General features: G+C 41.2%; 1 protein-coding gene across 7 annotated transcripts in view; it reads right to left on the bottom strand.

Annotated features, from left to right (window-relative positions):
• Positions 1 to 24,453, bottom strand: part of EPS15L1 (epidermal growth factor receptor pathway substrate 15 like 1) — a 186,002-nt gene that overhangs the window by 9,808 nt on the left and 151,741 nt on the right. The window contains exons 24-25 of one of the 7 annotated variants that reach the window (XR_014473279.1): positions 19,505 to 19,589; positions 12,350 to 13,103 (exon numbers count right to left, since the gene is read on the bottom strand). The exons of 4 other annotated variants lie outside the window; for them this stretch is intronic. Coding sequence is in view for 1 of the 3 variants with exons in the window: in XM_083180650.1 (XP_083036776.1) it covers positions 19,505 to 19,589 (85 nt within the window). In the remaining 2 variants the exon portion in view is untranslated. The remainder of the gene's footprint in view (positions 1 to 12,349; positions 13,104 to 19,504; positions 19,590 to 24,453) is intronic. 2 more of the 7 variants (XR_014473280.1, XM_083180650.1) reach the window with 2 other exon arrangements.

The raw sequence follows: 24,453 nt of genomic DNA on the forward strand, positions 1-24,453 counted from the left end.
GGGCCGCGCCCCTTTTCAAGGTGTAGGTTCTCACCTACACCTTGACAAAGGTGCACAGCCCCGAAACGTTGGCTGTTTTTCCATTTGAATACAATTTTTTTTCAAGACCCACGAGTGCTAGTCTCCTTCCTTCTGCTATATATATATATATATATATATATATATACACACACACACACACGGGGGGATGCAGCACTCCAAACTACTTGGAATAAGAACTCTTTACACCACAATCACTTGACAACGTTTCATTGCTTTCAATTAAGTAATTTCTTCAGGTCATGGTATAAAGACATACATAGAACAGGCTTACACCCACGCTGATACACAGTGTGTATAAGGTAAGCCTGTTCTATGTATGTCTGGAGTGCTGCATCCCCCTTTGTGCTGTGTATGATTACCCGGTGCGGTTACCAAGGATATACAGGGAGAGCCGGATCACCTGTATAAAAATTATATATATATATATAAATATATATATATATATATATATATATATACACACACTATATATATATATATATATATATATATATATACACACACATATTATCCATCTATCTATATTATACTATATATCTCTTTATATATATATATATATATATATATATATATATATATATATATATATATATATATATATATATATATATATATATAACTTGTGGGGCACCTGCATAAATTAATGCAATATACAGATCCACAGATGGGGCACTCATCCACAGAAAGACATCTTCAAGTAAATGGATTACATTTCAATGCCTTTACTAGTCTGGCATTTTCATATTTTCATCAGGATATATATATATATATATAAATATATATAGATAGATAGATAGATATATAGATAGAGAGATATATATATCCAGTTGTGAGCATATGTTTACATACCCTAGCAGAATTTGTGATTTTCTGGCCATTTGTCAGATAATATGAATGATAACTCACAAACTTTTCTTTCACTCATGGTTAGTGGTTGGGTGAAGCCATTTATAGTCAAACAACTGTGTTTACTCTTTTCAAATCATAATGACAACAGAAACTACCCAAATGACCCTGATCAAAAGTATACATACCCCAGTTCTTAATACTGTGTATTGCCCCCTTTTAACATTAACAGCTTGAAGTTACTCAAAATGTAACATTTATGGTTGTGGCCAAAAAGTTACATTTGGGTCTCATCACTCCAAATAACTTTGTTCCAGACATTTTGAGGCTTGTCTCGGTGCTGCTGGGAGTATTGTAAGCAGGATGCTTTGTGGCATTTACATAGTAATGGCTTTCTTCGGGCGACTCAACCATGCAGCCCATTTTTCTTCAAATGTCTCCTTATTGTGCACCACTTTTTTTTCAGAGAGTCCTGTATTTCAGCTGAAGTTATTTGTGGCTTTTTCTTTGGATCCCGAACAATTTTCCTGGCAGTTGTGGCTGAAATTTTTGTTGGTCTACCTGTCCATGATTTGGTTTCCACAGAATCCCTAATTTTCCACTTCTTAATTAGAGTTTCAACACTGCTGATTAGACTTGGATATCTTTTTATATCCCTTACCTGTATTATACTGTTCAATTACCTTTTCCCGCAGATCCTTTGACAAGTATTTTGCTTTCCCCATGACTCAGAATCCAGACACGTAAGTACGGCACTGGATGAAAAATGCAAGGGTCTTTCAGGATACCAGAAACTCACTGACCTTTTATACACACACACACTGAATACATGCAAACAGATCATAGGTGAGGATGGTTACCTTTAGTAGCCATTCAAACCAGTTTGTGTCAACTTGTGTGCATGTTATCAGGCCAAAATCTCCAGGATATGTAAACTTTTGATCAGGGTCATTTGGGTACTTTCTGTTGTCATTATGATTTAAAAAGAGTAAACATAGTTGTTTGACAATCAATGGCTTCACCCAACCACTAACCAGGATAAATGGCCAGAAAATCACAAATTCTGCTAGGGTATGTAAACACATTTAACCACCCGCAGCACTGACAAATGTCTGTGCAAACACTTGAAAATTTGAACCTTGTCCAATCAACAAGGAATTCTATTATTCAACAGTTCTGGGAAGTTTGATATAGTATACGGTCAAGAAAATATTTGTTGCTTTCTTGTTTTGTCATGTATGTCTTTGGTTTTATAATTCTTAAATACAGGATTTAGTTGTGATTTAGTTGTGCCCCAGCAAAAAAAAAAGTTTATTTTTTCTTTGTGAACGGTTTTAGAATAATATGTGTAATAAACCTGTTGTGGCAAAATGTGTAAGCCATACAATGTGGCATATGGCTAGATAGAGGCTGGTTGAACCGTTTGCTACCACAACTTTCGAATATGAAAATCACACCTTCTGCAAAATCGCATCTGAATTCCTGGCACTGCAAAAGAGCAATGAGCTTGGAAACTTTAAGCATCTGCAGAAAACCACAGCTCACAAAGTCACATCATAGTTTCTTTAACGATAACTCCGGGGCAAAAAGGCAAGAGGATGTTTTTGTGACATTGCAAGTCCCTTGAGAAAACTCTACATGCTGCCATAAAATAACATTTAAAATGTAACTTGTAAAATGAGGACAGATCTGAAGCTTCTAAAAAGTAGAATGATGTTGTGTGACGAGCACCAACAAATTTTTTTCTATTACAAAGATCTACTTTGAATAAGAATTGAATAACATAAGTGGCATCCCCTGTCCTCATGCACTGACCACCAGTAGGAAGCCCAATGTAAGAAGAAAGAAGAAAAAGAGTGTCCTTTAGGTGGGTGCACTATGTACCATGTCCTCCTCCAGCTCAACAATCACCTGCACAATACAGAGAAGCTTTTTGGACGAGAATAAAAGTAATATCTTTGTAAAGTAAAAAAACACATGCCCACATATTGCCTAACCCCCTTTTTATTGTTCAACGCTAACTGCAGCCTTAACCTAACCCACCTCCAGTGCCTAAAGATTGTAAGCTTGCAGCAGGGCTCTCCTACCTCCAAGTCTGTCTGTTGGGGAAACGGTCATCTGTGAGACCACACTTAGGTCGACAGTCATTACAGGCCTGGCCAACCTGTGGCTCTCCAGATGTTGTGAAACTACAAATCCCAGCATGCCTTGCCACAGTTTTGCTATAAGGGAGTGTTACAACTGTGGCAAGGCATGCTGGGATTTGTAGTTTCACAACATCTGGAGAGCCACAGGTTGGCCTGTCCTGGTCATTAGGTTGACCCCAGAAGGTTGACTGGCCCCAAGGTCAACAGGGTTCAAGGTCGACATGGTTCAAGGTCGACATGGGTCAAGGTCGACATGGGCCAAGGTCGACATGGGTTTATGTCAACATGAGTTTTTCACTGTTTTTTGAGCCAACATGTGCCGACAGGCAGTATTTAATGCCCTACCATCCAATAGGGCATGGTGGGAGAATAAAATAGTGTGCCCGAAGCATCATGCGAGGGGCTGTGGTTCAACTCCAACTGTGCCCATGTCGACTATGTCGACATTCGGGTAAAAAAACTGTGAAAAACTCATGTTGACCTAATGACTGTCGACCTAAACCCATGTCGACCGTGGCCCATGTGGACCTTAAATCATGTCAACCTTGACCCATGTCGACCTTGGGGCCAGTCGACCTCCCGGGGTCAACCTAATGACTGTAGACCTAAGTCTGGTCTGACAGATGTACCGATTCCGTCTGTTGTTACCCAGTTTGTTTTATCACTGTCTACTATTGTAAAGCGCAATGGAATCTGCCGCGCTATATAAGAAACTGTAAATAAAATAAAATAAATAAATAATACATGTGCTCGTCTACAGCCTACTAATAAAATTCCCCTGCATTCTTACAATTCGGATGCTGGCTTTCAGGATTCCAGTATCTGCCTCTCCAGTGATGTTGGAAGTCTGGTGCAGGTTTTAGCTTAGGTACAGAGATTTCCCTTGCTGGCATGCCAAACGCAGCCCTAATAGAACCTCCGTTTTGAAAGCAGTCTTTATTGTTCACTTCAAAATGCCTGTCACAGAGTGGCAACCAGCACTATTACAGAGTTGACAGATTTTAACACATTGAAATGTTTGTCAAGAAAAGTCTGACTGAGGAGTCAGTATATATTTATTATAGGAATCAATGGTACTTGTTTCCTAGCACGGCGCCAGTGCTAAAAATTGTATCCATCGGGACCCCAAAAATCGCGTTGATCGCATTGCATGCGATCAACGCGATTTTTACATTGGAATCAATGTAAAATGGTCCCTGAGACCCGATTTTACATTGGCCTCAATGTTAAATGGCCCCCAGACCCCAATTTTCATTGTTTCCCAACCCTGATGGGTCAAATGCCCCCCCCCATTGTTAACGCCACCCCACGATGAACGCCAACCCAAAGCGTAGCTAGCGCAGCGAGCCCGCGAGGAGCGGCGGTACACGTCCTCCAACCTTTTCATACCCCCACTATCCAATGTTGGCGTGGAGTTGATTTTATATAGTGTGGTGAGCGCAGAGAGCCACCGAGCCCCGCGAGGGGATGTGCATTACATCACAGATATTACGTGTCCGCTCGCCACGCTTTGGGCTAGGTGGCTCGCTGCGCTCGCCACACTATATAAAATCAACTCCACGCCGACGTGGATAGTGGGGGTAGGAAAAGGTCGGAGGACGCGTACCACCGCCCCTCGCAGGCTCGCCACGCTTCGGGTTGGCGTTCATCGTGGGGTGGCATTTACAATGGGGGAGGGGGGGGGGGGGCATTTGTCATGTAAATACATCGAAAAATCGGGTCCATTGGCCCATTTAACATCGTTCTTTATGTAAAATCGGGTCCATCGCATCGGTCGCATCGCATGCTTTAACTTAAGGCATGTGATGGACGTGATTTTTTCATTGTCGGGGAAAAGGCTAAAGATAGCCCTAAAATCGCGTTGGTCGCATCCATCGCATACTTTAAGTTAAGGTATGCGATCACCTACGACGGGCGCCGTGCTAGGAAACAAGTACCGAAACAATGAATCAAAGGAATACTTGTTATAAAAGAGGTTTGCATGAATGTGTGCGGGCCATAAAAACCCTTTCATCTGTCTACATATACTGTACTTATGTGAGAAACCGTCCCTAGGCTCCCCTGGATAAGTGAATGCCATTCCATCCACTTTTGAATCAGGCCCTATGTGCTCCAAACTGATATTCTCCATCACAGTATGTTTAACTGAATATATAGCAAGATGCTCTTACCTCGCCCTGCCAAACATACTGTTACCTGGTGCTGTTGCTCCTCACCATAACCTGACCTACAGTTACACTGCAGAATTAAATTAACCACATGCACATAGGCATAAATGCACATGTGCAAACCCACACAGCGTGCGCCTTCAGCAAAATATTCGTTTGTCAGGGAGCTCACTGCCTGATTGACAGGCAGTGGGCATTCCGTGGGAGTGCCCACGGAAATGCTGGACAGACCCCTTAAAAGTAAGTCCTGCCTGACTTATTAAGTCACAACTGGCTTCATACATTGCCAATGTAGGATGGACATTTTAAGTGAATGCAAGTCTCCACAAAACATTCAGTGACTTTGCTATTGTGAAATAAAGGTTAGGTTTTTTTATTTATTTTTTGCACACACCTGTGTATGCTGCCAATTAACATTACGGGCTGATTCACTGCCATTCGATCCCCAGAGTATTCCTGCCGGGGACCAATGTTGCAGCTTTATGCAAGCGCATATTTGCGCATGTGCAGGTCCACAGTACAAATGCCTTTGGCAACTAGTACAGTTTCCAAGGTGTTCGTATGGGTAGGAGAGGGTGGACATTGGCCCTGGGCAGGGGAACACCCAGGCGCATTTTATGGGCGTCCCTATGAAAACACTGGTCGTTCCCCCGGGACAGCGGGCTGGCATTGGTTGTGCTGCTTAGTGGGTGGTGATGAATCCTAGTGCCCTTAGTTCGCATTATATAATGTGATTCACATTATCGGGAGAATTCAATTCCAGGCAAAGAATCCGCATGGCTGAAATTAAAGGTCTCCTTTACACTTTGAGATTTTGTCAGATTTGACCCAATTCAGATGGATTGGGCCAATATATCTGACACAATCTGATGTGCCTGATGCTGTAGGACCCGATGCACATTCCCTTGCGCATTGGGTCTAAACAAGTTATTGATCCTCCTGCACATAGGATAAATCTCAAGTCAATCAGGTCCAATTTGTCCCTCAGACAAGTTGGATAAGTGTTAAGTGGGCCTTAAGTGTTCACAGCCCAATAGGGTAGCGAGCACTTTTTTTTTTTTAAATTGAGTAATTTTTATTGAGTTTTACATTAACAAAATAGGTAGACTTTTCATAAATAATCGATATGAAACCATCCAGCATAGTATAATAATACACAAAATCAAAGGGTAATTAGTACAATTGCGGATATATTTATAATATTTGTGCAACACGAAAACAACAATCCACCCAGCAGAAGGCGCCATTCAGGCCGGATGGATCGTAAAAGCGAAGAGGCATAGAAGCAGAGATCATCTGTGCATAGAAGCATATAAAAACAAAATAGTGGTACAAACAAATAAAATGGCAACACATCAAATTGCAGATCGAAAAATATTAAAGTCCACCAGGAAAAAACAACAAACCAACCCAAAATATTGCCCAGAGTAATCCTCCCACATAACCCTCACCCTGTACAACCCACCCCCAACTCAGGCGTTCTTGGATCCCTCAAATCTTATTCCCCCTATACCCAGGTAGCGAGCACTTTTTAACAAATTTGTGATTTGGGGGTGCCAGGCAATGGGTGCGAAAAGCGGTGCTATTGCCAGCTTATAAACTCTGCAGCAATGTCAAATTACACCCGTCACCTGTATTTCAATTCCCAACTATATGCCACAATGTGCATACCCCAATCCTCATTATATGCCACACTGTGTCTCCACAATTCACATTATATGCCACATTTCATATGAACTGCTGGATCCCACAGCATAGGCACCTCCATCTTAATTTTGGTCAGCTGCTTGCTTTCTACCCAGTCCATTACATGACTTTAGCAGCCTATCAGAGAGCATTATTGAAACACCTCACTGGCAATTGCTCCTAGCCAGAACAACTTCAGACTTCAGTTTGCTGTTCCCGTAGCTGTGCACACTCCCAGCACCAGCTACCCTAAGCTGGATGATCACCAGAACTCCAGCACCAGTTAACATAGATAGGAACGCTCTACAGTCTGTGGTGGGCTATAACCGCTGCTGCACACATTCCCGGTGAAAGTTACCATAGGTAGGTGCCCGCTAATTTACAGTGTGCTATACTCATTGCAGTGCACATTTCTAGAACTAGCTACCACAGCTAGGTGCTCTCTAATGGACTACACAGTGTGATATACTTGCTACTGTGTTAAACCTCATCATTATCTCCTGCATGACTGCTACCAGCTGCGGCATTCTCTCTCGCTCTCCTATGAAGTGGATTGTAGTTTCCTGTTCAAAGCCATCCATCACAGCAGGGACTCTGCTGCTGTCACATCGCAAAATGAAAATTCGCACTGGGACGGGTCAGTCCCAGCGCGAACCTTCATTTTGGGATGTTCACATCCCCATAGTGAACTGGCATTATTGACGTCATCTGGGGGCACGGCGGTGAGTCAGCGCGTCATCCGGGGGCAGGGGTGGCGGCAGCGCTTAGAGCTTAAACCGCCAAGCAACACAGCGACAAACCGATAAGAACTCTGCTTTTTTACCGGTTTGTATTGCTGTGTTGCTACCCGTTTAAGGGACACGGTAACCCTTTTCACATCGCACTAATTACCGGGTCAAAACGGCTTGTACCGACGGCTTATTAGATGTGAAATGGGTATTAGTCACCACACTATAACTTCTACTGTCTGCAGTCTCCTGTTCCTGTTACCTAACTACATCAGAGGAGTTCCTTCACCAAAAAATATTCATCATACAATTATACAGACCAGAGTCCTGACCTTTCAACATCAGGAACAAAACGTAATAGGGTGTGATTTCAGACGGCAAAATAAATAAATAATAAATAAATTTAAAAATCGCACGTCACATGCAATATTTTAGACAAAAAAAAAATTGCACATGTAATAGGGTGCACATTTTTAGACAAAATAAGAAATAAATTGCAATTTCTGGTGATTTTTTAGTAATGGGAATGTGCAATTATTTAGTAACAGGAGTGTGCAATATTTTTGTCAAAAAACTGGCATGTGGTTTCCCCCCCCAGTCCTGGTTACCAAATACGAGGAAGAAAAATAGCAGGCATCCCCCATATTTAAGAATCCAGCACCAGGCTCTTGGACTGGTCCTGGTTTAAAAGATACGGGATACAAAACACAAAGGGGTCCCCGATAATTTGGAACTAGCACCAATGCTCTAAATGCCAGCAGGGTAATGCCACAGCTGGGGGACACTTTTTATACAAGGTCTCCCAGCCGTCACATCACTCCCTGGCTGGTCAGCCCGGGACAGGGTCCCTGAGGTTCCCCCAATAAAGGGGTCCCTCCCTGTCCATGCCACCCCTAGGTTAGGGTGTCCCTTAAAATTGAAGGTCTGGAAAAATTGATTAGACACCCTCTACTTTTCTACTAAATTGATCACACACACTACAGGTTGAGTATCCCTTATCCAAAATGCTCAGGACCAGAAGAATTTTGGATAACTAATTATTTTCCGTATTTTGGAATATTTTTATTTCAGGTATTTTGAGGTACATTGCATCTATGTTGTATATACACATCAAACATATAAAATACACACATTTTATTTGTGTCCTATCTCAGGAACTGCATTTGAATGCCAAGCAATCATTTTCTTGCACATACTTAGTGTCAGTTACTTATCATGTCCCCTGTAGTGCCAGTTACAGATGTCCCAGGTAGCTCTGTGTTTCCTCTTGGTTCTTCCCACAGTCCAAAAATATACTCAAGCAATGCCTGGGTGGGGTGGTAATACTAATGCAGTTTATTAATGAGTGTTGTTGTTAGTTGTATTGTGTACTTATTAATATTTTTATTGCTTGCCTGATCTAGTATAAAGTTCAGTGACATCAACCTGTCTCCTCCTCTGAATCCTCCTGAGCTGTGTGTCTGTGGCATTTGCTGTGTGCTCTGATTATAATTCAGTAGAAATGTTCAAAAGTTGTGATTTGCCACTGTACTTTCTGGACAGCGTGATGTGACGTGATATTTTTATGGCAAATCGCATGCACATGTGCAATTTTTGGAAAATGTGCAAATTCATCCATGGCCCAAATTCAAACTATAAGCAATGCTGCCCCTTTCATGATTATTTTTTAATAACTTATTGATCTTAAATAATGAAGTAACTCAATTCAGTCCTGTACTGTCAAAGTGATGTCTCCATTTACCCATGCAGTCTGACAAGAAAAAAAAAAAAAAGGGGGGGGGGGTATGTTTCTAAAGAAGGGAGCCTAACAATGGATGGGATACAGATGGGCCTGATATTATGATGCTTCTGAGAGAAGTGAAGTTGATTGTTAGGCAAGGAGGATTGCTATGTTTTGCCTATGGACAATATATATCTTTCAAACATTACCTATGGGTGTATCCTGGTTAAATTTCAGTGTTGAAATTCATACCATGTGTACTGGCATTATCACAGGATCTCAGAACTGCTCTTGATCAAAGGGCAACAAAACAGATAAAACAACATACTTTGACAAGAAAGAACAAGGTTTAAGAAGTGCTTAAATGTATATAATTAGTCTTCTATGGTCTATACATACTTATACTCTTCCCCCAGTGACTAGAAGCTATGGATAATCCAAGCCTTCTAGCCTTTCTCAGGAAGAAAAGTACATTAGTCCAATTTCTGTATTTTATTTGAATGCCTTGCCTGTGGAGGACGAGAGCAGCTCATACTCTGTAATATACTTGTGAGGGCATATACAATGTCCTCAGTTTTATGTAAAAAAATCAATAAAAATAACCCTGACCAAATGAATGAAAATTATACAAGGGAAGAACTTTAAAGGGGACACAGTGCTTGAAAGAGTTTATTGCTTAGTGATTGATGTGATGACCAGACAAAAAAATTAAAACCTTACTTACAATACAGTACCTATGACATCAATTTGATGGGTCTCCCATCGGGGTTCCAGATGGCTGACAGACAATGACTAGTCAGACAGCCAATAGATAGGCACCAAAAGTTAGACATGCATTAGTTAGACATTGACAAAAGTTAGACATGCATTAGACATTGACAAAGCTAACAACACAAGTAAAATGTTGACATGAAAAATCAATATGTGTACATTGACACCATATAAGTGTGTTTATGTTATATTAGAGCTACAATGTCTAGGTCTACAGTCATATGGTCGACCACTAATAGTCGACAGGGTCCAAAGGTCGACATGGTCAAAAGGTAGACATGCTTTTTTTTTTTTTTACAAACTTTTGAGTTTACATGTGCCGACAGGCAGTTTTTCAAGCCCTACCATCCACTACGGCATGGAGGGAGAAAATAAGTGTGCCGAGCACAGCGAGGCACCAAGCCCAAAGCATGGCGAGTGCAGCAAGCCATGCGAGGGGACTGTGTGTACTTAGACAGTGTCCATGTCAACATAGACACACAAAAAGAAAAACTTATGTCGACCATTAGACCCTGTCGACCATACTAAAGTAGACCTAGACATTGTAGATGTAATATACCATTAACCACACTTATACGGTGTCCATTTACACATATTGATTTTACATGTCAACATTTTACTTGTGTTGTTAGTTATGTCAATGTCTAACTAATGCATGTCTAACTTTTGTCAATGTCTGGCTAATGCATGTCTAACTTTGGTGTCTACCTATTGACTGTCTGACTAGACATGGTCTGTCACTATACCACACCCCTCCCATTGTGCCTTACCATAGAAAGCTGGAGATCCTCAAAATTGTGAATGTTGCCAGCTGGGATTAGGATAGGTCTTCGCAGTAATGTGAAAAACCAAAGTTAAAATTTTAGTAAAATAACATCTCAGTTGTTTTGTCCATGTTTAGATTCAGACTATGGGGTGTATTCAATGCCCCTCGGCAAATGGCGGAAAGGGTGGTTTGGACGGTGAGGATGGCTTTTTTGGTAAGGAAAAGCCATCCTCGCCATCCAGTCCCCTCGCCATATTCAACGTTCCAGGGGAAATCCTTGCCGCGATTCCCCGCAAATGCAGCGAGCCCACTGCATATAAATCAGTGAACCTTGCCGTTTCCACCTCGCTGAAAAGAGCCAGCGAGTTGGAAATGGCGAGTGAAGGTGGGTCAGTTGAATACTGACCCACGAGCTAGGACGGCGAGCTATCAGCACTGCTTGCCGTCATAGAATTAAATATACCCATATGAGGACATTGTGATATTAACATTGTAATTGACAGTTAATAACACACCCTATCAATTGAGTATCACCTGCTTGCAACCTATAGATGCTTAGGGTGCTCCAACTACCGCAATGACTGTGCACAAAGTTGATAAAGGTACTACAGAATAAACACGTAGATCATCACAATAACATGCAAAATAATATTTAGCTGTACATGGAAAGATAGGTTTTTTTTTTTTGTTGACCAGAGTTAAATACCAGAACTTCGAGAGGGGGGTGAAGGGTGACAGTGGCAAAAGGTTAACGCTATCAGCTATGCTTGACTGAGAACAAACTAAAAATGTGAGAACGGAACTAAAATACATAATTTAAAGGAGAGGTGTTAACCACGGAACCAACTTGATGCCACTCTTTCTCACTGCTCTTTTGCTTCTAGGACATTAGCATACTGATCACTTGGTTCACACAAGCATCATCTTAACTCACATGCCACAATTGTTAGTCTTGTATTCTGGGTTTCTCCACAATGCTAATTGAGGTGCCAGTTGATTTTGTTATAACATGCTACAACTATGTATGACTAAAGATAATGTTAAGACTATAGATTTCTATTAAATTCAATGGAGTTGCGAATAGTAACGGTGATAAATTTACACGATTGCTACCTATATAACTGGCAAACGTTCTTCCTGTTAAGGGGTTTATCATTTCTTATATGTTTGTTGCGATTGGCTATGTGACATTCTTCCAAAGCATCTAGAAGTAACATTCCGATGCAGAGTTGAATGCAAGTCGGCTACAGTTGCTCCATGATTGCGTGCACAGAACTGAATGCACAGTTTCTCCCAAATGCAGCGTTGTACATGACTGGCCTGCCCGTATCAGTATGCGTAATTAGATAGCTGGAATCATCAACACAGTCACTTGCTCCATTTCCATCCTTGGAGCAAAAACCACACATGAAAACATGCGTATTTATTCTGAAGAGCTTGCACTGGATTTCCTTTACAAAACAACATTGCGTTACCTGTATATGTCCAAGTGTAAAAAGCAGGTAGTATGTGGGTAAGCAATTTCTCCCCTCGGCTAAATTCTTAAATAAAATAAAGTGTGTAGCACAGATATCGGGGCCTTCCTCTAGGCCAGCGTGGTCTTCCCTGAGTGGTTCTCAAGTGTGCTGCCAGAGCTAGAAATGTTCCCACCAGTTCAACTATTATGCTGGGCAGCACTGGTCTGTAACTCTTCCAGTCCTAAGTCTGTCTCATGGGCATATGAAAATGCCTCTCTGTGGCATCAATGGATCCATATCTAGCCGCTGTCCTCTCCTTCTCCTGTCATCTGCTAATCATCATTGGTTGTGGTGGCTGATGTTGCTCCCTCTCACAACAGTGGTGTCACTGTCAGTCCCTGTGTTCTGGGTTTATGGCCTTGTTACTCAGGGCACTGCTTGGTGAGTGCACAGGCCATGAATCGAATTTAGAGAAGACTGGTCACAACGAGCAAAGTGACGAGCTGCTCAGGAGTCCTGCTGTTATACTGTCCCCGCTAGATCACTAGGAGCACATGATGGCAGCTGGGCAGTGACTTATATTGTATTAACATGAAGGCATTTATAATTCTACCCCCGAGGCACTCCACATTAAAAACAATTTCCATTTGCATAAAATCTCTCCAGTGTTCATCTGGGGGTCAATGTGCTTTATTTTTGTGTTCTATAGTGGACAGTGTGTTTTTTTTTTCACGTAGGGGCCAATGTATAGTATTTTTATTTTATTTTCGTCCTGTCAAAAAAAAAAAAAAGTATTTTGTTAAGTAGCACTGCAAAATACTGCCTTCTAAAGGCAACCACTGCTATGCTGTAAAATCTTCTCTATTCATCATGCCATAATCATCACTGTTGTGTGTTTGTATGGTAAAAAGCTCTATAGTGCTGAAGTTTGTATAATAAAACAGTACTTGTTTCCTAGAACGGCGCCCGGTACGCTTTTAGCGTACTGGGCTATTCTCCGTAGTGAAATCGCATTGCATCGGATCGCACAGCGTGTATGGTGCCGTGCGATGCGATGTCCATATTAAGTGCACAGGAGTGCTTATACAATGAAATATCGCATGGGATCGGACGTCACCGTAGACAGGGTGCGATCCGATGCAATATTTCATTGTATAAGCACCCATGCTATGAGATATGATCTGATGTGCATATTTAGTGCACAAGAGTACTTATACAATGAAATATCGCATGGCACCATACAGTGGATGTGATCCGATGCAATTTGATATTTCATTGTAGAAGCACCCATGCTATGACATGCTTACTATTTTAAGCAGCTATGCCATTATTTAGCATCACCACCACTATCCACGCCACACCCGAAGCGTGGCGAGCACGAGCCCCGCGAGGGGTGGTGGAACGCGTCCTCCGACCTTTTCATACCCCCACTATCCACGTCGGCATGGAGTTGACTTTGTAAAGTGTGGCGAGCGCCGTGAGCCCTGCGAGGGGACACGGAATACATATAAAGTAATACGCGTCCGCTCGCCACGCTTCAGGCTCAGTGGCTCGCGGTGCTCGCCACACTTTATAAAATCAACTTCACGCCAACGTGGATAGTGGGGGTATGAAAAGGTGGGAGGACGCGTTCCGCTCGCCACGCTTAGGGGTGGAGTGGATAGTGGTGGTGCTTTAGGAACATATTCACACCTGCAATATCATACATCTGACACATTAATGACAACATGTGTTAACGAATAACTGTCATTTACTTAATAAATTTGATTGAAAAAGCATAATCACATGAAATCAAATAAATAATGATAACAATAACAAAGAATCACAACATTAAACAATGAAAGAAAAGATATGAAAAACCAGTCAATCAGCCTTAAGGTACCCATACACAGTCCGTTTAACGGATCCGTTTGGGTCTTAATTAGCATGCATCGTATCGGATCGCATGCCTAGTGCATGCCTAGTGCATGCAATGCGATCCGATCCGATGTTTAGCTAGTACAAAAAGTATGTGCAGCACATACTTTTTGTACCGTACTATGTGATGCGCGGGAGCGCGCATCGCATAGTACAAAACGGACGGTCCGGGAACGGACCGTCTATGGGTACCTTTAGGAAGGAGCTTAAGTGCTGTAAGGATGCGTTCAAAAGGGTTATCACCACCCAAAGTTGATGGTGGCGTGCTGTGCCTCTTTGGTGCTTATTGCGCCATTTGCATGCGCCACAAAGACGCTACACATTCTGAGAATGAACCCCTGTGTCCGGGTCAATAAAAATAAATCTGTGGTTTACCTGGGCATGCTGATAACCAGCCACTTGCAACTGTTCAGTGCTGTACGCCCGCCAGCAGTCCAAATAAATGGTAGTGGCGGGCTCAATATTTTCATTAATAGCTGCAATCAAAGTGGTGGCATCCCGTCTGGGAACCATGGTGAGGAAACACTGTCCAGTTTGGCGACAAATTCCCCCCAAAATCCACTGCTGTGGTAACATCTGGCCTACATTACTCTTACGCTTGACAAACAAGCTCTCATCGACCTCCACAATGTGCCCTGGACCACTGATACACCGCTGTGGCTGCGCCATGAGGTCCATGGTGCAAGCCTCCCGCATCCATCTGTTATACAGCATCGCTGTTTTCTTCGATATCTCCAGTAGTCAATGGATGTGAGCTCCTGGGCCCAGGAATATATGAAGCGTACCAAGATAAGAAAGGATAAGTGGCACCCTGGAAACCAGTGGGCTGCTCTGAGGCTCACCTTGAGCCGTCACGCTTTCACATGGCACCGCCACATACACTCCTTCACTGACAGGCGCATAGCGTGCCCATTAGCACAATTCTGCATCAGCGGAAGGAGATCATGCTGCTGGAAGAAGTTGATAGCCTCCTCCTCCGTCTGAGGCAAGCTAAATATATTCATAAATGCAGCCATTTGCAAAACTTGCGACGCTTCACCAGCAGCTCTGAGGGATGCTTCTACTCCTGACAGAAAAATCACCTCAGAGTGATTCTGAGAGGATATGACAGGGAGTGGGAACAGGAGCGGTACTGAAATCGCAGCGCATGCCACTTTAACGTGACATGCAATGTGATTTCAGTATGGTACCATACATACTGAAATTGGGCACCGTGCTAGGAAACAAGTACTAATAAATCATACATAACAGCAGATCAAGAACATATGAAGTTGCGGCATTAAGTGCACACGTGAAGCAAGAGTAATTTTTGCTTGGTTACAATCTAGGAGACGGCAATGTTAAAACAATAAGAGCTTGTGGGTGGACATGGTAACCGGTGGTATTCAAAGAGTAGTATCTGAAGGGTTATTAATATAGGATTTAGTCAAGCATACTTGCCTAACCTCCCTGAATCTGTGAGACTCATGATTTTTTCGGTAGTCCCCAATAGCCCGGCAAGAGCAGACGACTCTCCCACATCCTTCCCGATCGTTCTCACTACAAACCCATTAATCGTGGCCATTTCTGTAATGAGGGTGAGGCCTAATGATTAGACTGTTCACCCCACTGCCCCCTGAAATGACCTGCAATGTCTCCTCTCTAGGTTACACCTAGAGAGGAAAGGAGAAACAGACTGGATTGGATGTATGGGGCAAAGGAGAGGGAGGAAAGAACAGTGACACCACAAGCAGCGGAATTAGGGAACAGGGGAGATAATGGTGTAGTTAACAATGATGGAGATATTAGGGGAGGTGAAGACTCTGGATGGAGGAAGATGATGAGTTTGGTTTTGTCCATGCTGAGCTTCAGAGTGTGCAAACACATTCAGGAGGAGGTGGTAGAGAGGCGGCTGGAGACAAAAGAGAGGACAGAGGGAGGGAGGAGAGATATAGTTGTGCATCATCAGCATCAAGGTGGTATTGAAGGCCAAAGGAGCTTATAAGCACAACCAAGTAAGAAGTGTACAGGGAGAAGAGAAAGGGGCCCAAGACAGAACCTGCGAAGACCCCAACAGGAAGGAGGGAAGGGGGTGAGGTGGAGCCAGAGGAAGACACCAAGAAAGAGCGGTTTAGTGAGGTAAGTGGTGAACCTGGCTAAAACAGTGGCAACAGTCTGGAGGGTGTGGAGAAGAGGATGATCCACAGTGTTGAAGGCAGAAAAAAGGTCCAGTAGGATAAGCAGAAAGAAGTGACCCATAGACTTGGCTGAAAGCAAGCCACTGATGACTTATCAGGTCAGTTTCAGTGGAGTGGAGGAAACCCAGACGCAAGAGGATCAAGGATGGAGTTGTCAGAGAGGTAGCTGGTGAGGTGGATGTATACCAGCCGCTCAAGTAGTGGAGGTTAATGGCAGAAGATAGTCTAACTGGTAGCTTTAGGTGAGGAAGCGTCAAGGTTTTTTAATACTAAGTACTTACTTTAAATAAGTAATACAGTACATATACATAGTTATACTCTGGGAAGGCAACTTCCTCACTGACAAAGTGCTCATAAAAGCATTTCCTTCTGATGTCACACCGACGCAGCATAAGGAATGCAATGTGATGTCATATACAGTCGCCGCAAGGACTGTGAACACAATAAGCAACTTATTATCAACCCTCAAACTCAATAATTGTAAAAATTCCTCCTGATCAATGGAATGGGTGTACTTGCCATTGCCTATTTAAATATGCAGATAAGAGACACTGCAGCAGTGTCCAGCCATGGCTAGTATGGCAGGAGACACAGCTGTGACTTTCAAAGATCAGCACAGGTTAGAGTTGTTCAATTAACTTCATATTTTGCATGGGCTCTCATAATAGCAAAAGGAATAAAAATAGAGGGTGTCCCATTGATTTTTCAGACCTTCGATTTTAAGGGATACTCTAACCCATTTATTTATTTATTAACAGTTTCTTATATAGCGCACACAGATTCCGCCGTGCTTTACAGAGAATATTTGAACATTCACATCAGTCCCTGCCCCAGTGGAGCTTACAATCTATATGCTCTACCACACATATACACGCACACAGACATTCTAGGGTTAATTTTTGTTGGGTGCCAATTAGCCTACCAGTATATTTTTGGAATGTGGAAGGAAACCGGAGTACCCGGAGGAAACCCACGCAAGTACAGGGAGAATATACAAACTCCGCACAGTTAGAGTCATGGTGGGAATCGAACCCATGACCTCAGCACTGTGAGGCAGTAATGCTAACCATTACACCATCCGTACTGACCCATGTGTTATCGCGGATCCGCAGGCTGCTTATCGGGGCTTGCGGCACCCAAAACAAATTTTGCGATAAGTGCTGTGGCATATCAATTAGCTGCAGGAATGTATCACAAATAAATTATGTGATTGGTGTACTAACATAATTTGAACTATTATGTCCTTGTCTTTTACATTAATATCTCTTTACTGTAGCATTGGAAAACTAAATAAAAAGAAAACAGTTATGTAAGTGCAAATTACTTTTGATCACCATCAGGTTTTGATCTGATGTCAACAGCAACCTAATCAAAAGTATCCACAAAGTAAGAACTGAATATTTAACATATTGGTAATGTAAAATCATCACATTGGATAAACTGAATACCTCACTCCCAAATACTTCTCTGCTGAAAATGAACATGCTACTTATACTATACTATATATTCATACAGAAAAAAAGATGAAAAGGTCACAAGTCTGCAAGTTGTTAAGTTGATCAGTAATTTAAGTGAATAGGCATGCATTAGCGATGCAAAATTGTACAACAGAAAAAAAAGGACAAGTAAAGAAAAAAAACAAAACAAAATGGGAAGTGGTCACGGGTGGGGCACTGCAAACTTCATCTGCAACCAAAGCAGGGAGACCACGAGATACTCACACTAATCTCTGACACCCACATGCAGGCTTCCGGAGTGCACAAAAAAAAAAAATCTGTTCCTTTCTAATTAACAACTTTTACCTAGAAATAAGGCAGCTATAGATCATCGGCATTTTCTTTCTTTCTTTTTTTTTTTTACTTATAATGCATCATACACATTATTTTCAAATATCTCCTATGTCATAGCAAGGCCATTAGTATGAAGCATGCCCAAAAAAGTATGTGGTTCAATAGATCTACAGTAAAAAAGATTTTGTGACAGGGTCAAAAGGTCAATATGCGGAAAGGTCAACAGGTACATGAAAATGTTCAACAAGTTTTTTCTTTTTGTGTGTCATTTTATGGGTTTCACAATATCTGAGCCAAATTAGTGGAAACGTGTACCCTCACTAACACGCTATGCTCGCCACGCCCATACACACTAGAACACCGGTTCTCAAACTGTGGGTCTTGACCCCAAAGTGGGTCCCGACCTTCTCAGCATGGGGTCACGACTCCATGTTGCTGACCATCAGGCTGATGACTTTTCTAATCTCAGTCAGTGATTCAAGGAATCTGAAAAATCTGTTGAGTTGTCTGTTATTTTAGACTCCTCACATCATTTTGTGCCTCTACAATGCTGCCATGTATGTGCTGTCTGCTGACTATACATGTGACGTGATGACCTTCTGTAGTAACTTGCTGGGGTCCCGCAAATTATTTTTATTGCCTAATGGGGACCCAGAGCTAAATAGTTTGAGAACCCCTGCACTAAAAGATTATCTTTCCAATCTGGTTTGTTGGAATGAAAATCTGAAAATCTTTGGGAGCAAATGACAATTGGCCATTTGTTCCTAAACCTGGAAAACAGACAAAAATAGTCATTCAGACAAATTAGTAAAATCTATTTATGCAGATGACTGGTTTTGTCCATTTTACAGCTTTTGGGAGCAAACGGTTGACTGTTATTTGTTTGCAAAAATTTCCAGATTTTTATTCCAACCAGCCAGATTTGAAAGATAATCTTCTAGTGTGTATGGGCCTTTAGAGCCACAGGGATGATTAATGATTAAATCGTTTGAACAAAAAATTTATTTGCTTTTTTAAAAATCTTGTGTCAACCATTGTCAGGTCGACCTTTTGAGTATCTAGTGATTTGCGGTTGACCTATTAACTATCTTTTTACTGTAGATCTATCAGCTGGATAGTCGCAAATCATTCAAAATATGTATTATGCATCAAAGAAAATAGAGTTAATATAATGTATATTATTAGCACTGTATCTCATAAATTAATCTCCTTCTTTAATTTGTCTAGTCACAAACATAATAGCAAATCTCTAAAACAGGCTTCTATAAATTGAGTTGGACACATCCTACCTTTTGACTGTCTGTAAATACCCTGTTTGTTGTATCACTGTCTCATTTGTAAAGCGCAATGGAATATGCTGCGCTATATAAGAAACTGTTAATAAATAAATACATTTGTGTCATATAAGCCTGCACTACAGAAACAGAACTAAGAAAAACAAATGGTGAAAAATACAGTATTAATAGTTGCTATAAATATTAAATTAAATAAAAAGTACCTATTTAATACCCTTGTGCAAGGTGACCGTGCACCTGTACAGTTTTGTGACTGCTGTTAGCCGCAGAAAAATAAGAAATCGAGCAATACTATTTTTCAACTGCCTTTACACTGTTACATTTGTAACTGAAGTTTCGGTTCGACTCATTCCTCAGCTTTTTGAGGGAGACCACAGATCACCTATTAGATTGTATTTTTTTACTTGATGCCAATAAACATATAAGCAGCTGTCAGTTCTCAATAAGCAAATTCTTAAATAGGAAGTATTGAATTAAAGCCAATATTAATACTATTATAACTTTTGACACAAAGTGACAATGCAATTTTTTTTATTAATTTACACATAAATAACTTCTAGAGAATAAAAACTCCACTGTTCTGAAAAATAAATGCTTTGCTAAATGTCTAGGCAGACTGTCAATATGTTGACAGCAAAAAGTAGACATTCCTAGTGAAGAAGAGTTTCCTAGTGTCCAAAAGGAGGACATGGTGAAATGACAATATGGAAATGGTCAACAGATATAAAGGGACTTTCATTATTTTTTTCTCCATTTTTTTATGGTTTAACATCCACGTGGACTCCTCTTGGGAACATAAAAAGTTGTTGAAAATAGTGATAGTGGAGTGAGGCAGCTGGCCCGAAGCATGGTGAGTGAACGCACTACACTAATTGGGGGCCCATGTGCACAGGTGTCAACATTGACACAGAAAAACCTCTGAAAATGCATGTCAACCTTTTTAATTTGTCTACCATTTGTTAATAATGACCTACTGCATGTTGACCTTTTGGTGTTGCAACCCCGTCTTCCATATACTACTGTGATCAGAGCCACTGAACTGGCACAGCTCCTCTCATCTGTGATAGAGCCCATCCATTCAAGGGCTCCATCCAGGAAGAAGGTGCGGGGGGACATTGTAATTCTTTCGGGACCATTACCCACTGGCAGCACTGTGCAATTAAGGAGGAACAGGACTGACCTTAAAAACTAAAAGGTTCTTGTGTAGTTTCACGGCTGTGCTACTTCCGGGTTGGGTACGCTCGCCAAACTATCTAAAATAAAGTAACTTAACTCCATGCCAACGTGGATAGTTCATACCCCCACTATCCACGTTGGCATGGAGTTGATTTTAGATAGCGTGGCGAGCGTAGCGAGCCACCGAGCCCGCAGTGTGGGCGAGCGAAGCGAGCCCCGCAAGGGGACTCAGACGCACGCCGCCATGCTGGCGCCGTGAAACTACACATGTACCAACTAAAAAACGGAAGTTAACTATAATTATGCAAAAAATCTAAAGTGCATTTATTTTTAAGGAAATTTAGAAATTGCCTCAAACTAGGCTTCGTATATAAATGTGGCTATGCTGGTTGATTTTATCTAATGAAATCTTATAGTTTTTAATATAATTATTAATTGTTATTTTTATTGTCATTTGTGTATATTAAATATACTTTTTATAAAATTGGTCTTGCGCTCTCTCTCTACAAAAAAAAACATTTCTTAGCAAGTAATTAACTCCAAGATACTATTGGGAGCTGCATTTCCTATTTTTATTTTATTTTTGTTGATCTTAAGATTGTTAGTTGATTTGACACACCTATATTGCGCCCAAAACTTTCTTTTTTTTATATTACAGTAAATACTCAGATTTAAGGAGTATATACTACCTAACTAATCCGAGTGTATTTACAGAACTCAGATTTAAGGCCCACAGATTTGCATTTATGTGCTGAAGCCACCAAATAAAGATTAATTTACATGAGCTCTAGAACTATGGAATTTGTTAATCTCAGTTCTGCTTTATATCTTTTTTTGGTACTTGTTTAATAGCAGGGCGCCCAGATTTCTTACGTACGCAAACGTAGTGAAATCGCATCTCATTGCACGATTTTACCGTGTGATGTGATATTTCATTGTACAAGCAAACATGCCATGAGATGTGATGGGTGCTTACAATGAGATGTGATGGGTGCTTACAATTGTAAGCACCTGCACCTATGCCATTGTTTAGCGTCAACTCCAGTATCCACGCCACCCCAAAGCATGGCGAGCGTAGAGAGCGGCGGCAGAATGCGTCCTCCGACCTTTTCATACCCCCCACTATCCACGTCGGCATGGAGTTGATTTTAGATCAGCCCGAAGCGTGGCGAGCCCCACAAGGGGACACGGATTACTTTACATGTCTTCCGCGTGCGCTCGCCACACTTTAAAAAAATCAACTCCTCGCCGACGTGGATAGTGGGGGTATAAAAAGGTTGGAGGATGCGTTCTGCCACCGCTCGCCACGTTTTGGGGTGGCGTGGATACTGGGGTTGACGCTAAACAATGACGTAGGTGCAGGTGCTTACAATTGTAAGCACCCATCACATCACATCACATACTATGCACACATCACATCTCATTGTAAGCACCCATCACATCTCATGGCATGGGTGCTTGTACAACGAAATATTGCATCGCATTTGGTGCCATGCGATCCTATGTGATATTTCATTGTATAAGCACTCCTGTGCAGTTAACATGGACATCGCATTGCATCGCACAGCACTATACAAGGTACGCGGTGCGATTTTCCTATGCAGAATAGCACACTAAGCTATTTGCTTAGTGGGCGCCCTGCTAGGAAACAAGTACCCTTTTTTATTGCATTTTAACCTAGGTTAAGATAAATCTGAGTGTATTAATACATAAAAGTATATTTCTACTATTGAAAATATATTAGTTGGATATAATAAGCTATTACATATGTGTTCACATACATCTATCCTCTCTTGCGCTTCAAGTCATGTTATACATAAAGCGCGAACTCCGTGTGACTCAAACGCCAGGCATCTTTTTGTGGAACTTTTGCTGTTAAAAGCATCATATTACGCAAACCAGCACAAATAGATATGCGTGTATTTAATTTATCTGGGTACAAAATAGGTTAGTGTTTTCCAGGAAAACTAACATAGCATTTTGTATTCAGATACCACCACAGTGCAAACATATAAAGTTGTTCTCATACGTTTACATACCCCTAGCATAATTGTGATTTTATGGTCATTTGTCAGAGAATATGAATGATAACTCACAAACTTTTCTTTCATTCATGGTTAGTGGTTGGGTGAAGCCATTTATTGTCAAACAACTGTGTTTACTCTTTTTAAATCATAATGACAACGGAAACTACCTGATCAAAAGTTTACATACCCCAGTTCTTAATACCGTGTATTGCCTCCTTTAACATCAATGACAGCTTGAAGTCTATTGTGGTAGTTGTGGATGAGGCTCTTTATTTTCTCAGATGGTAAAGCTGCCCATTCTTCTTGGCAAAAAGCCTCCTGTTCCTGTAATTCATGAACTGCACGTTTGAGATCTCCCCAGAGTGGGGAGATTTATTCTGATGAAGCCAATGACAGGTCGACTTGGCCTTGTGTTTTGGATCATTGTCATGTTGGACCACTTTTTTCAGAGTCCTGTATTTCAGCTGAAGTCATTTGTGGATTTTTCTTTGAATCCCGAACAATTATCCTGGCAGTTGTGGCTGAAATTTTTGTTGGTCTACCTGAACGTGATTTGGTTTCCACAGAATCCCTTTTTCCACTTCTTAATTAGAGGTTTAACACTGCTGATTGGCATTCTCAATTGCTTGGATATCTTTTTATATCCCTTTCCTGTTTTATACAGTTCAATTACCTTTTCCAGCAGATCCTTTGATGATTCTTTTGCTTTCCCCATGACTCAGAATCCAGACTTGTCAGTGCACTGGATGAAAGATGCAAGGGTCTTTCAGGAGACCAGCAACTCACTGACCTTTTATACACACACAGTGATTACAAGCAAACAGATCACAGGCGAGGATGGTTACTTTTAGTAACCATTCAAACCGTTTGTGTCAACTTGTGTGCATGTTATCAAGCCAAAATCTCCAGGGTATATAAACTTTTGATCAGGGTCATTTGGGTAGTTTCTGTTGTCATGAATTAAAAAGAGTAAACACAGTTGTTTGACAATAAATGGCTTCACCCAACCACTAACCGTGAGTGAAAGAAAAGTTTGTGAGTTATCATTCATATTCTTTGACAAATGGCCAGAAAATCACAAATTCCGCTAGGGTATGTAAAGTAAGCAACCCTCCAAAACCCTGACCAACCCTAACATTCCCCTCCCTGCAGCCTTACCCTAAATCCCCAACAACTACTTTAGGACCTAAAACATACCATGTCAAATATTTAACAGAAAAAAATCTGACAAAGTGCCTGGCTTCTAAAAAGTATGAGTAGCCAACTTTTAGGAGAATTAAAATAGATCATGGAAAATAATGATTGGTTTGGAGTGTTAAAGGTGTGTTACCTTTAATGCTTTAAAGAACATCTGTGAGTGTCTCTATTACCCACACTATAGTTAAATAATGTGACCAGATGCCACTTTGCACCCCCATACATACATTACCAACATTTGTATTGACTTGGAGTAAATATCCGTGTTTGCTATTCATTCGCTAATTCTAACTGGCTGCCAATACATATTGTAGTCTATGTTGTTGGTTTGGAGCAGGCCCAGGACACTTAGGTTTTATTCATTAAATACACAGATCTCTTAAGGCCATTAACACGATCATAAATTGAATAAAGTCTGGGCTTTAATTTGATTATTTGAAAACCTTGTTTTCTTTTTTTTGTAACTATTCAGTGGCTGATTAACTGTCCCATTAAAATAATTTCACAAAAGTTTTTGATGGTTTCACATTTCCCCATGGAACA

The sequence above is a fragment of the Crinia signifera genome, chromosome 1 (genome assembly GCF_055691185.1).
Source record: "Crinia signifera chromosome 1, ASM5569118v1, whole genome shotgun sequence".
Classification (NCBI taxonomy): Eukaryota; Metazoa; Chordata; class Amphibia; order Anura; family Myobatrachidae; genus Crinia; species Crinia signifera.